The 14332-nt window shown below is 39.4% G+C and overlaps 1 protein-coding gene across 1 annotated transcript in view; it reads right to left on the bottom strand.

Moving 5' to 3' along the window:
- The window catches only part of LOC306758407 (receptor-type tyrosine-protein phosphatase N2-like), a gene marked incomplete at both ends in the record, with an annotated part of 265555 nt that overhangs the window by 19667 nt on the left and 231556 nt on the right, over positions 1 to 14332 (bottom strand). The window contains 2 exons of the mRNA XM_079243734.1: positions 7353 to 7519; positions 7960 to 8079. Of these exons, the coding sequence (XP_079099860.1) occupies positions 7353 to 7519; positions 7960 to 8079 (287 nt within the window). The remainder of the gene's footprint in view (positions 1 to 7352; positions 7520 to 7959; positions 8080 to 14332) is intronic.

Below are 14332 nucleotides of genomic sequence, written 5' to 3'. Positions count from 1 at the left end.
GGTCCAGATTTACCCTGTTCCAGTCCAGAGTGATGGGCCATCATGGGTGGAGGAGGTAGATGAAGTGATGATACATATGTCTACTGTACAAGCTTGTGGGGGAGTCTATGAACTGGGGTTGCTTAACCCTTTCATGCATGAATTAATAAAAAATATAAATACAGTATTTTACCTCCACAGACAAATGCAATAATATTTTTGTTTATTAGTGATATTTAGAATTGATTATGATTTATTTTAATCTATTCTATAAAATCTGTTATGACAATTATATGATGTAAATAATCTATAAAATATCGCTGTATCATTCTCTTTTCCTATTTATCTCAAAGGCAAACTTACATGATTACATTATGTTCAGTTATATCATATATTTATTCTCCAGTGAAAGGAAAAGTGTTGGATGACTCACTAACATCCACTGAAGTGGTTTATTTACAAAAATACCATCCTTATTCATGAATATGCAAGAAAAAAAAGCTTGTAAATAGGCGTCCACTGTATGGCCACTATGCATGATAGGGTTAAGATGGTCGGGTTTAGGTTCAGCAACATTATCTGTCCAACGAATGAGGTCACCTGATACCTTAATATACTGAATGAGTAGGATGTTCCATCTTCAGCCATGTTTAAAGATGACAAAGCCAGGATTCATTGGGCTCAGATTGGGAATGACTCGTTCAGGAAACAGGAGACATCCTTTTCACACAGGATTCCAGTCATGAACCCCACTAAGAATCTTTTTGGGATGTACTAGAGAAGGCTTTGCACAAAATGAATGCAGCGCTGGGTAGAAATAGACCTTGCGGCAGTGCAGAAGCTGATCGAAACAACGCCACAGCAAAGGCTTCGTTAGTCAAAGCTAACTGTGGTCAAACAAAGTATTAGTGTGTGACCTTTTAAATTTTCTTTGTCCAGGCAGTGTATTTATATGCACTGCTTCTTCTATACGAGCACAGTGAAGCTGGAACTTTTAATGTGGTAAAAACTTCACTTCTTGTTCATCAAAAAGCCCCACGGCTGGTTTATCAACACAAACACGCAGCCGCCATCGGAGAAAAGAGAGGAGACGCTGACTTTGATCCCAGCCGGAGAATCCTTGATTCTTTTTCATGGTTATATCTCCAAATAACAACGCTCATTTTAAACCTGTAATGTTTTCAGGAAGCCTGAAATCTACAGGGTTGCTTCGGTTTATTTATAACTACAAGTCCGAATGGGTATTAAGTGTTTTGACTGAAATCTACAAGCTTTAAATCGGAATCATAATACATTTTCTTATATTTAAGCCAGTATCCCAGCATAACGAAATGTCTTCCTATACAACCGGTCCAAGAATAAACAAACAAACATACATATAACAGGACCAGGCAGACTGAGGCAGCAGTCACCAGAGGCACACCTTTCTACAGATACTTATATCATATTTTTACCAGGATTTGGTTTTTAAGACATGTTTCCTTTATTACTCAGGTTTACATTGAGACCATCATGTTTCTCATCTTTGTTTGAACAGCAGGTTTATCAGTAAATCAGTGTAACAGAGTAACAAACAAGAGGAGAACTGGCTTTTTATCCATTTACTTGTATACACTGGACTCTTGGACCACTCTTCTGGAATGATCTCCAGGAACGCAGTCGAATTGCCTTTTTGCTCAGAAAGGTTCCTAACTCAATTAAATCACCCAAAGTACTGCAGCTAACAGACAGGAAATCTCTGAATATGAAAGAAAGACATTTAGGGTCTTCCTTTACTTCTCTTTTAGCATCTGCTCAAGTACTTTAAACTCCTCTGGCAAAGAAACAACCGGCCCATCATTGTGATGGGAAGCAGACACATTTATTCCACAGTTTAATGCAGCTACGACATTCAAAAAATGGCCTTGTTTAGGATTTATGTAGATAAATGACAACCTGGAACAACTAATTATTTCATTTTTGCAGCTTTTCTTGCTTATTGTACATTAAACTACATTAGTACTGAAGTAAAATCCTATAATATAAGCATTTATAGCCTGCATAGAACAACAGAAGCAAAAAAGACAAATCTACTTATCAGATTTTTGAGAAATATTTCTGGAACAGAAAGATGTTGCAGCTGACTGCATTTTTGTTGCACTCTTATGAATTACAATAATCTTCCCTTATCTGGTTTTTAGTCATGGTTTTGAGTATTTAACTTGGCCATTTGTGTGTTTTCCTGCTGTTGCTCCAGGCTAGAGATACCAGATCTGGAGCTATTGGGCCAGTGTCCTGCAGGTTTTAGATGTTTCTCTGCAGATTAAAGGATCATTAAGATGCTTGGCAACCAGCTGTTGTTAAACTATTTAACTAGAATTAAGTTAGTTGCAGTAGGGGAATGTCTAAAACCTGCAGGAATTGGCCCAAGAGGTCAGGTCTTTAGGTGACCCCATAGTTGTTTTCAGTTCCACATTTCTACATTCATTAGGCTCTATACTTTAAATTTCTTCTATTTTTCTGCATTTCATTTTAATCTAGAATCTTAAAGCAATCCTCTTTTCTCAAGGTAATAAAAAAATTCAGAATCATCACTAAAATAGTCCAGACAAGACTGATCAATTCTTATACCAATGCATCAATACCCTCTGGGGTGGAGAAAATCAAACTGAAAAATTGAATATCAGGATATTTTGCTTCAAAATTTTAAAATCAATTTTTTTGTTAAAATAGTTGGCTTTTTTTTTAAATAAGAATCATTGATGATCTTTTCTTTGTCATTTTTATTGTTTTCATTGATCTTTTTACTCCTCTTCTTGGCCATTACAGCAGCAGAATGATGGTCTGGCTGCCGTGTTGTTTTTCCGAACTGAAATCAAGAAAAATGACAAGCAAAAAATAGTTTTGTATATTTTTTGTTTTTGATCTACAAAAATCAACAATATAATAGAATTGTGAGAATCATAATTTTCAAATCGGCACCCGAAAAATTGGAATGGAATCGAAAAGCACACTTTCGCAGCCCTAATACACTGTGTGCAGGTCTGTATAGATGCTGATCTAAAGAAGATTGTTTTCCGCTAAGATCCTTCTGAAGCTTCTGGTCATCAGCTCTTGCTTGGATGAGTTGAAAATGCAGTTAAAACATGGCCTCAGGAAGGTGAATCTTCCTGTTCCAAGGACACCAGTGGTCAAACAGGAATGGGAATTTTAGCCAGTGTACTGCGCCACAGGGTGAAATTAACCAGCATTAAAATAGATGTTGGTTGGCACTACATTAAGATTGTATAGAAAAACAAAGCAAGTTCTGCTTTAGACATCGCATTAAAGATCCAAGATGTTCAGCTAAAGTGGTCAGGAAATAGTCAAGATCACAATATCACTATACGAGGAGGCTCGTACTACCTGAATAAAGTAACGGCAACCTGAAAGACCTGAAGGTTACCGCAGAAGAGAAGTGATCTGAACTCCCAGTGGAGGCATAGAAATCCTATCAAGTCTTGTTCTGATGAGATGAGGAAGGTTTTAGCATCATGGACTGGATGGTGTCTTTTGTGTTCAAAAAATATTTTCAAATGTTTAAATGTGCTTTTATAATTTCAAACAGTATTTTACCGTTTCTGTAGCTTCTTATTTACATCAGAAATACATTAATTTATCAAGACATTAAAATAAATAAACTAACTAGACATCAGAATTTCTCCGGTATGAATAACTCTGGACCCCGTTGTACAGAAATATCAGTGATATGGTTTACATGTGTGTCTCAGTTCCTTTTACTTTAAGTTGGGATTCCTTTGACCAAGAAGCAACATCACATTGGCTGAAGTCAAAGTTTCTCCACCTAACCTCCCACACACACACACACACACACACACACACACACACACACACACACACACACACACACACACACACACACACACTTTCATTGTCCACCACACCAAAACTGAAAAGCCTGAGCTCACTGCAGACAATCACAAGTGACGTTACCATGGAAACAGCCAGCAGAGGATCGCCGACAGGCAGGGTGTGGGTGTATGAAGGAGTGTGATTTTCAAAAGAAGTGCCCCGTAAGAAAGATTCTTGCTTGACAGAAATAGATAAAGAATAGATGGCAGCAACAGTGATGAAGAAGCTGATGAAGATGAGGATGATGAGAACACACAGAGGGGAAAAGACTGGATGTCCACTCAAACACCGTGAACGTGTGAAGTTAAAAACCTATTTATTTAACATGTCTTCCTGACGAATCAACATGCAAACGCTGTGAGACAGAAAAAACAATGACTTTTCCAACGTGTGTGTAAGCAACGCGCACACTGCAGTGTGACGCTGGCCTATGACCTCCCTGTTTTACACCGCTTCACACATTTCCATACATCTGCTTCTGCGACAACATAAAGCAAGAAAAGGGATCCAGATTATTGGTGATAAATCCTTCGGGTGTCCTTTTACCTCAAAAACATTTCATTGTAGCAACACTGACTCTAGCTTGTCGTGCACGTGTGTGTATAGTGGAGCGTCTATACCTCCAAAAAGTGGAGGTACAGACGCTGCGCTATGCACATCTGTCTACTTTAACTTCTACTCCCTTCCTGCCAAAAACTGGATCAAATGGGTTTAAAATGATGACAGCATCCTTGTGCGCAGAATCATGCAAAGATACCACCATAGTATGAATTTACTTTCCAATATAATCCTGTTCAGCACTGGATGCAGTTCTCATGATTTGCTGTTTCGACAGAGATGGAGGGAGACTGGACAGTTTGGCACCACTAACATCCTCTCAAAGGACAATACCGAGATAAGCCGCATTTTTAGTGTGGACGTTTTACAAGATTAAGGGTCAGAAATGGTCAGGAGAGACAGAAACCGACCAAGAGATGGATGGAGGGTGGGGAACAAAGACAAAAGCAACCAGGAGCGGAAAGGAGGCATGGTGAGAGAGCCAGTCAAGCAAACCAGGAGCAAGCAAAAAAGGCAAGAGGTCATCTCAGATCACTGAGCACATCGGGGATAGAGAAAGCAGAGAGGGAGGAGTAAAGAAAAGGAGGGGAAGAGGAGTAAAAGGCTAGGAAGGGTGGGGAAGGACCCATGAGGCCCCTTGGTTGTAGAGTCACAGTCTCCAATGATCACTTTTGTGACTATGCAACTGGGCTCATATTACTAGCTGCAACATCACAAAAATGACAGTGGCAACCGCTAGTTAGCTGGTAAAACAGGAAGGAGAAGCTCAGAGAGGATTTGTAAGCAATGCTTCTGGTGAGTCCAGTGTGAGTTAATAACATGCTGGCACAGGCATAAGAGAGATATTTCAGCCCGTATCCTCGACCCACCGAGGTGAAAAAAAAAAAAAAAGGTAACAGAGGCAAAAAAAAAGGAAAGGGCAGGTTGTTATCGTGAAAGTACCATAGCTGTAGCAATAAAAGAGAAAAATATCCCCTTCTGCGCTTTCTTCATTGTGTTCTGACCCCGACATCCTGTGAGTAAAAGCAATATTTCCTAAGAGATGGTGGACGGTGACGCCCACCAGACCCTTTTATAAGAGCCGTGACCGCACACTTTTACTCTTCATATCCCACCTAATTGATGTGCGGCAGTAGCATGACAACACCAGGCCCAGATAGAAAACCGAGTTGGGGGTCTATTGCTCAAAAAAGTCCACAGTGAATCAAACAAAAAGGTGCCAGGGTGGCTCCCACCTAATAGGCAATACAGTATATCAGTTTAAAGAGGTCGAAGGGGAGAAGGAGGGGATTGTTTGTAAAGGCGCCAGAGATAAAGGATCAGTCCGTCTGAGTTCCTTCAATACATTTCCAATTACTCTGTTATGGACTGGAAATTGCCCAGGGTGTCGGAGGATATAGACACATTTTTTTGTACTAGATCTCACTGTCATGTCAGAACTCCCGTAGAGCCGAGAGGCTGACTTCGGTGCTTTTTAGGAATGACCCCATGAGGGTTTTTTTTTTTGGCTCATTTTCTGTTGTTTTTGGTTTATCTGGTTAAACTTCTTGCCAAGTACAGAGTAAACAAATGAATGAGGAGCAGAGGAGAACGGCCGATCCACGTGAAAAGCAGCTGGGTTCCTGTGCAGTACATTAACTCGCATGTCTGCACACACAGTTAATTCAGGTTATGGTTATAGCTCCACTAGCCCATTCAGTTGGACGATTGTCTCTATGCTAATATACAAGTACAGGAAGGGAAAGGACTTACCGACTGAGGTGTGTATTCCTGTGGTGTTATGTGGTTATACAGCCAATCTCATTTTGTTTGTACAAATCTTTATTTTTCAGTTTACCAATTACCTCATCGGGCTTTACATGTTTATCGGGACATTACAGAGGTTCATTGATGTCCCTGGTTGGTATTGTGTCATTGTGGACTTGTTTTGTTTCATAAAGGGTACTGTTGAGCAAGTGCAAAGCACTGATGCCGGTTTGAGTGCCATGGAAATGAAGGATGAGATCCGACTTTGGGGGATTCAGTCTAGGATGATTTCACCGCACCGACATGTTTACATTTAAAACCTGATGAAACGTTTGATTTATTTTTCTTTCTTTTAATATTAACATATAGTAAGGAGTGTGGTAAATGATTCATCTGAGCAAAGTGGCCAAATATCCTGTACAGGCCTTTTGTTTTTTACCCTTCATATTCCCACCATCTCTGTTTTCATATGGGCAACTGTAGCAATAAATAAAGACATTTTTATGCTGTTGATGTTCAACTAAACATATATATACTTGCATTTCTTTACAAGCGGACTTCTATAGCTTTGGGATTTTTTTGTTCAGGAAAAGACTAAATATATATATTTAAGCTGATTTTTTTTCCCTATGGATTAAAAAACAAACAAACAAAAAAAAAAACTAATAAAACAAACAAAAAAAAACCCAAATAAAACAAACAAACCCTGAATCCTATAGCTTTTTCCCCATCTTTGCTATAGAAATGAACTTGTATATCAGTTGGAGTACTACTGAATAAAGTTTCTATTAAGCTTCTAGCCTTAACGCCTTCATTATTAGAAGTAACCTGTAAAACTTTAAATGAAATTTAATTCTACAAGAAGCAGTTCCAGCATCAAAAAATAAGAGGGGCATCTTTACAGCTATGCAGATGACTGTACCTCTGGAGTATATATTGTCCCAATAAATAGAATTGGAAGTTTTTGCTTTGGTAATCTAGAGAGGGATGTTATTACTGCTCCTTATTATGTGTTGTTTGTCTCAGTTCATGCAGGCGAGTTGAAAGTGAAGCACACCACAGTAAAAAATAAAGAAAACTCCTTTCCCATTAAAGAAGTCAGTAAAAAAAAAGTTCAGTAAAATAAATGTTTATGAACCTGATTTTCAGATGTTAAATGTTGGGATGAAGCTCCCTACCTGCGGAAGTCGAGAAGCGTCCGGCTGGTTCCTGGAACGTTTTGGTTCAACCAGGTCAAGAAATGGAACTGAGTGACGGTTCGTGTCTCGTTGGTCTGCATGTTCTTCAGGTAGAAGCTCCGAACCAGGAAGTCGTCACACCAAATGTGCTCAGACACAAGGTTCACCTGTAAAGACCGGGTAAACGTAGCTGATGATAATCTGATGTGTGCCACTGAGGAACACATGCAGCTTAGTTTCATTAAAATCTATCCTGGGACAGGTTTGTTATCAAGAATGAAAATTTGGCTAAGATCTCATGGCAGCGTTTGCTTACACTGCACATCGAACAATTACTCTAAAAGGAAGCCCTGGGTGTTGAAACCTGAGCTGGAGAATTGCCTGGTTTCAGGCAATCATCCGTTTACAAGTGGGAATGAATGAGTCCAATCAAAGCTGGCTAATCAGGCACTGAAATATCACAAAGCTTATTCAGAATCAGAATGAATGAGAGTTTTTACTTTTTTCACACCTTACAGACATCTTGCATAGAATGTAAAACCTACACTGTAAAGCTACTCCAGCCCAACCCAAGACAACCAGTCCTACAATGAAGGAGTCATTTTACCTCATAGATGTGGTACAGGTTGGATCCTTCATCAGGCCAGTAATGGTAGCACTGCTTCACCCCACTCTCGACGAGAGGCGTTAGCATCACAATAACCACGCATCCATTCTCCCAAACCATCTGCAAACACAACACAGAGATGTAAATATCTGCCTCTCTGTCTGGATTAGTAGAGAGAAGATGGGACAAGTCGGTGGTTTCTTGTCTTAATTTTATATCTGTGATCTCACAAGCTTTAAATTCTGGCATTAGTCATATTTTTTTTTAACCTGCCAAGTTATTCTGGAAAAGAACAGCTGATCAATGTTTGGGATTAGATTTGTGACACAAAGACCAAGAAAGACTCTGAAGAGGACAAATATTAAATATTTAAGAGAGAAAAAAACTGCAAAAAAAAGGTCTTTTCAAAAGTAAAAGTTGCTATCAACGATCAATTTAAAAAAAAAAAAAATTGTGTAGTCTGTGATGTGTCCGAATGTGCCATTTCTAGGGGCGTCTGAATATCCGGAGGGAAAAAAAGTAGTCCAATCAAAATTACCAAGCATCTTGAAAGGTAGTGAGCATCGATGGTCACTAGACTGGTCAATAAAGACCACAATGCTTTGTAAGCAGCAGCTCAAAATGGTGCAAGTGGTGTGAACATCAAAGAAGGTTAAAAAAAAACAAAACAACAACTAAATTATTAATTTTATATATTTTTTGTTGAAATAAGCAATATATATATATATATATATATATATATATATATATATATATATATATATATATATATATATATATATATATATATATATATATAAGATAAGAACATATTTTTACACAAACTTGGACTGATTTTGAAACAATGTGTGGGGGTTGTCATGGGGACAGTTGGTGGTCACATGATCTGTGACATAATGTAGCCCTACATAGTAAACAAGGTGGTTTAGGGACTAGTGTGAACGTTTGGACACAGCCTCAGGGTTTTCTTTGGTGTCAGTTTTTCCCATGCTTTGTTTTTGCTGCCATCTTTGTACTTATACTTCCTGACTTTCCTTTACAGATTTTTTGTTTGCACTTCTAACACAAACCTCTCAAGTAGGTGGGTCTAATGAGAACTCGTTTCCCATTGGACAGTATTTTTTTTGTTTGTTTTGAGAGACAGTTCAGTGACCTGGAACTTATGCGGTGTTAGCTAGTGGACTCTCCAAAGCTAGTGGTTACACAGAGACTTCTTCACTTGTTAACTACGTTGGATTCTTACAAAGCTGAAATTAAATATTAATAAACACATTGAGTTTTAATATAGTAAAATAAAGCTACATTTTACTTTAAGTATGTTAAACCTGATCATATCACAAATCTAAACACAGTGATATGTAGGATATTTCTATTGACAAGTCGAGTAATTTTTAGGAGAAGGAGTTATGTTCTTATGATGGAGAATTTCATCAGGAAGAAAATCTCAAATTAAGCTTTTAACAACTCAATAATCTGACAACAGAAACGGCGACATGTGTCCTCATTCACCCACTCATTCAGATGCTAATCTAAGGACTAGCTTGAATCGTCTGCTAGCTTCAAGTTTAGAAGAGTAAATGCGTTTTGGGGTTGAAACAAAAAAGCACCTTAACACCTGGTCTGCTTTAAATTTAAGAAATAATCTACAAGGAAATCAAGCATCATGAAAAATAACTGCTGTTGATGCTATTCATGCCCCCGACTGGGCCACTTGACAATGGGACCTCGTTTGCTCTGGAGATCCATTCAACTCTGATCAGAGGCAACAGTCGGCTGTTAATGGGAGCCATAAAACAATACCAGTCTGACATTATCGTATTGCATAACCATGACGGCTGCTCGTGTCGTCCAGACTGATAATTCTTCAACATTTCCTGCGCCAAGTTTTCGCACATCTCTGCCACCTCCTCCTCTCACTTCCACAGTGTTTCACTGATTAGTTTCATAGATCTAAAACTGTGACGGTGCACCTTTTTTTGAGAAATGGTGTTAATTTGCTTTAGTTGAGAGGAGGAAAACTCTCCTGCTCTGGTTGAACAAGCTCTATCTATTATAACATGAGATTTTGTTAAAAATGCTGATTTTATTCAAGCGTATATTTTCCAAGAAAAATTAACTGTAGGCAAGTTCATTCCAAAAGTTTTATAGGGTAACTGTCTTTCAGGCTCACACCAAGGATGTTGAAGATGTTCTGTAACGTGATGAATGTGCTGCAATAACCTTGGCCAGCGCCTGATTAAGCACTTCGATAAGACAAAGTAATTCTGGTTAAGTCAGCTCGGCTGCATCACAACAGTAAGGCCGGATAAAGCTTCAGTAGAGGCCTGTAAAACACACAGATGCTGAGATGAATCCATGATGAGCCATATCACTAATGATCTCTCCAGCTTAAGGCCTGTGTACTTGATGTTGCCTTTTTATGGACACATATTCCTTGTGGGACCTTTCCAAAAGCCTTGTTTAGCTTTATAGCTGCTTTTAGTTATATATTTTAAGGTTTAAGATTTAAGGTTAGACTGCACATTGACGTAGTGGTTACAGCAAGAAGGTCGCTGGTTCGAGCCTCGGCTGGGGTGGGGGGGTTTCTGTGTGGAGTTTGCATGTTCTTCCTGTGTATGTGTGGGTTTTCTCTGGGTACTCCGGTGTCCTCCCACAGTCCAAAGACATGCATGTTTGGTTCCTCTACATCAGAAACCCCCATCCCTTGTCCTCAGGGACCGGTGTCCTGCAGGTTTTTCTAGCGTTCCTGCTGGAACACACCTGACTCAGACTCAGAGAAGCTCTGCACGTCCGCTAAATACACATTGATCTGAATCAGGTGTGTTGCAGCAGGTGGTTCAGAAATGTCTTAAATGCATTGCTAATAGTGGAAAAAAAAGGCCTTTTTCTCTCTTTCTGAGAAGCATGAATATTATTTCAAGGTGATAGAATAGGACAGTGAGAGGCCATGACAAAACATTTCTTACCTTAAAGGCCGCTCATAACAGATATTTTTTTTTTTTTAGATTTTTATGTCCAATATTCTCTTGCAGTAGAAGAAGATGTGAGATTTACTTTCAATACTTAGGTTATTTCATTGAAGTAAATCTTTCTCTCACTGGCTTCAGTACAATCCCAGAGCATGATTAGTTCACTACCATGCTTAACAGTTTCAAATATTTCCTATTAAGATATTCCTCACTTCTTTTAATTTTAAAACGTTTTAGTTGATATTAGACAAAAATAAATAAATAAATAAATAAATAAATAAATCAGTCTTTATGAACCTGCAGGACACATTTTGAAAATCCACCTTCTTTAGATGTTCTATTCGCTTAATGGTGCAGATGCTGGTTCTTTCAGAGAGGATGGTGGAAAATATGTAATTTTGCTCTTACCCCAAAGAGCCAAGTAGATCAAAGTTTTGTAAAGCAAAATTGAATATTTTACTTATTTCATTTCATACATCAGGCCAGAAGATATGCTGTACATAGTTAAAAGAAAGACACAATAACTTACATATATTAAACCTTTTAAAAAGGAAAACCAAAGCAAGAAACTCAATTAAAAGCAATGGCTTTTTTTCTGCTAGTTTGTTCCAGATGTTAGGAACATTATACTCAAATATACATGTGATAACGGGCCTTAAATGGAGCATTGTGGAACTCCACATGCCAGTTTTGCTTGAGTCGCTCTATAGTTGCCAGCAGATAGAAAGTCTGCGTCTTTGAAGTAGGGGGAAGTTTGGCATCTTCTTCTAATCATCTGATGCTCTGTGATAATTTGTAGATCTACAGAACAGCTCAGAGGAAGTTATAAGTAACGGGACGAGGTGTGAGGAGTCATTGCTGTCTTGTCATTGCACCCAACGTTACGCGCTGACGTTGCGGTAACGTATTGTGTCATTTCCTGTTTCCCTAGCGTGTGTCACTGCGGATTGCTACGAGCCGTTGGCTCCTTTAACTTCTTTCTAACTTCTATCTATTGTTAACCAACCACTCACTTTAGCGCACAATATCTTCCCAAACCACTGTTCTATATATTGCATTTATTTTTGGGATCTTTGGCTTTCTGTTTACTGACTTAAACAGCTCAAGCACTCGGTTTTAGCATGGCTGCTAGCTCTCTTCCCACACCCCGGTCCCCTGCCTTTTCTTGCTCGGTGTGTCTGATGTTTAGCTACTCCTCCGCCTCCTTTAGTGATAACGGTAGGTGTATTAAGTGTAGCAGCTTGGCAGCCTTGGAGGCGAGGCTCTGTGAGTTAGAAGCCCAGCTCCGCACTCAGTTAGGGAAGCAGTTAGTCAGCAAGCCCCCATTAGCCAGTGCGGAGCTACCAGTCAGGGCAGCCATCCCGAGCCGTCCCTCAGCAGTTCCCGCGCAGCCGGGAGCCGAGGCGGGCTGGACGACGGTCAGGCGGAAGCGTAGCCCCAAACCAAAACCCACTGGCCACCACCGACCTGTTCACGTTTCTAACAGATTTTCCCCGCTCGGTGACACACCTGCTGAGGCAGAAACCCTGATTATATGTAGTTCCATAGTCAGAAACGTGGCTCTAGAGACACCGGGGACCATAGTCAAATGCATTCCTGGGGCCAGAGCGGACGACGTCGAATCGTATTTGAAACTGCTGGCTAAGGCTAAACGTAAATACCGTAAGATTGTAATTCACGTCGGCGGTAACGACACCCGGTTACGCCAATCGGAGGTCACTAAAATTAATGTTGCTTCGGTGTGTAACTTTGCCAAGAGCATGTCGGACTCCGTAGTTTTCTCTGGTCCCTTGCCAAATTTAATCAGCGATGACATGTTTAGCCGCATGTCATCCTTCAACCGCTGGTTGTCTAGGTGGTGTCCCGATAACAACGTGGGTTTTATAGATAATTGGAGCGCTTTTTGGGGAAAGCCTGGTCTTATTAGGAGAGATGGTATCCATCCCACGTTGGATGGAGCCGCTCTCTTATCTAGCAATAACTTTATTTGATTACTCACTGACCAAAAATAAATTCTACTATAGTAGATGTTTATCAGACAATAATATTACAAAATTTAAACAATCAATTGAATCAATTTTTTCACATCTACCATGTGTTAGCATGACTGAGAGTCCCCCTTTAAGCCTTACTCCTGCTCAGATTGATCAACATGCTGATACTATAACAGCTTCAATGCGTACAACCTTGGATAATGTTGCTCCCCTAAAGAAGAAGAAATTAGGTAAGATTATGAAGGCTCCCTGGTTTAATTCCCAGCTTCGAGCTCTAAAACAGGCATCAAGGCGTTTGGAAAACAGATGGCGTTCATCAGGACTAGAGGAGTCTCACTTAACCTGGAAAGAAAGTTTAAGCGTATACAAAAAAGCCTTACGTACGGCAAGAACAGCTTATTATTCATCATTGATAGAGGAAAACAAAAACAACCCTCGGTTTCTTTTCAGCACTGTAGCTAGGCTTACTAGGAGCCGGAGCGCTGTGGAGCCATGTATTCCTTTCTCACTTAGCTGTGATGATTTCATGTATTTTTTCAGGAATAAAATTGACACTATTAGAGATCAAATTCACAATACTCTTCCTTCTACCTATAATGTTGAGCCTGTTGTGGTCTCCGAAGCATCCTTAGAACCAGGATCTGACTTGTGTCTAAATAGTTTCTGTCCTGTCCAACCCTCTGAATCAACTAAAATAATAGCTTCATCTAAACCATCCACCTGTATCTTAGACCCTCTCCCAACGAGCCTCTTTAAGGACATTTTCCCTTTAATTAATACATCACTACTAAATCTTATCAATATGTCTTTAGTGACAGGATATGTACCACAATCATTTAAAACTGCTGTAATCAAGCCTTTATTTAAAAAGCAATCTCTGGATCCAGAGGTGATAGCAAATTATAGACCTATATCTAACCTCCCGTTTATGTCCAAAATTCTGGAGAAAATAGTTTCAGCTCAGCTACATGCCCACCTGAGCAGAAATAATTTATGCGAGGAGTTTCAGTCAGGATTTAGAGCTCATCATAGTACTGAGACAGCATTGGTGAAAGTTACTAATGACCTTCTTATGGCCTCAGACAAAGGACTTGTGTCCGTACTTATCTTGCTTGATCTTAGTGCTGCATTTGATACAGTCGATCATAACATTCTGTTACAAAGACTAGAACAGGTGATTGGAATTACAGGTACAGCGTTAAGCTGGTTTAAATCATATTTATCTGATAGACTTCAGTTTGTTCATGTAAATGACAAGTCCTCCTCCCAAACTACAGTAAGTCATGGAGTTCCTCAAGGTTCTGTACTTGGACCAATACTCTTCACGCTATATATGCTCCCTTTAGGCAAAATTATTAGACAGCATGGAATAAACTTTCATTGTTATGCAGATGATACTCAACTATACTT

This window comes from Telmatherina bonti, assembly GCF_933228915.1.
Source record: "Telmatherina bonti genome assembly, chromosome: 7".
Lineage (NCBI taxonomy): Eukaryota > Metazoa > Chordata > Actinopteri > Atheriniformes > Telmatherinidae > Telmatherina > Telmatherina bonti.
This window is presented reverse-complemented; position numbering and strand designations above follow the sequence as displayed.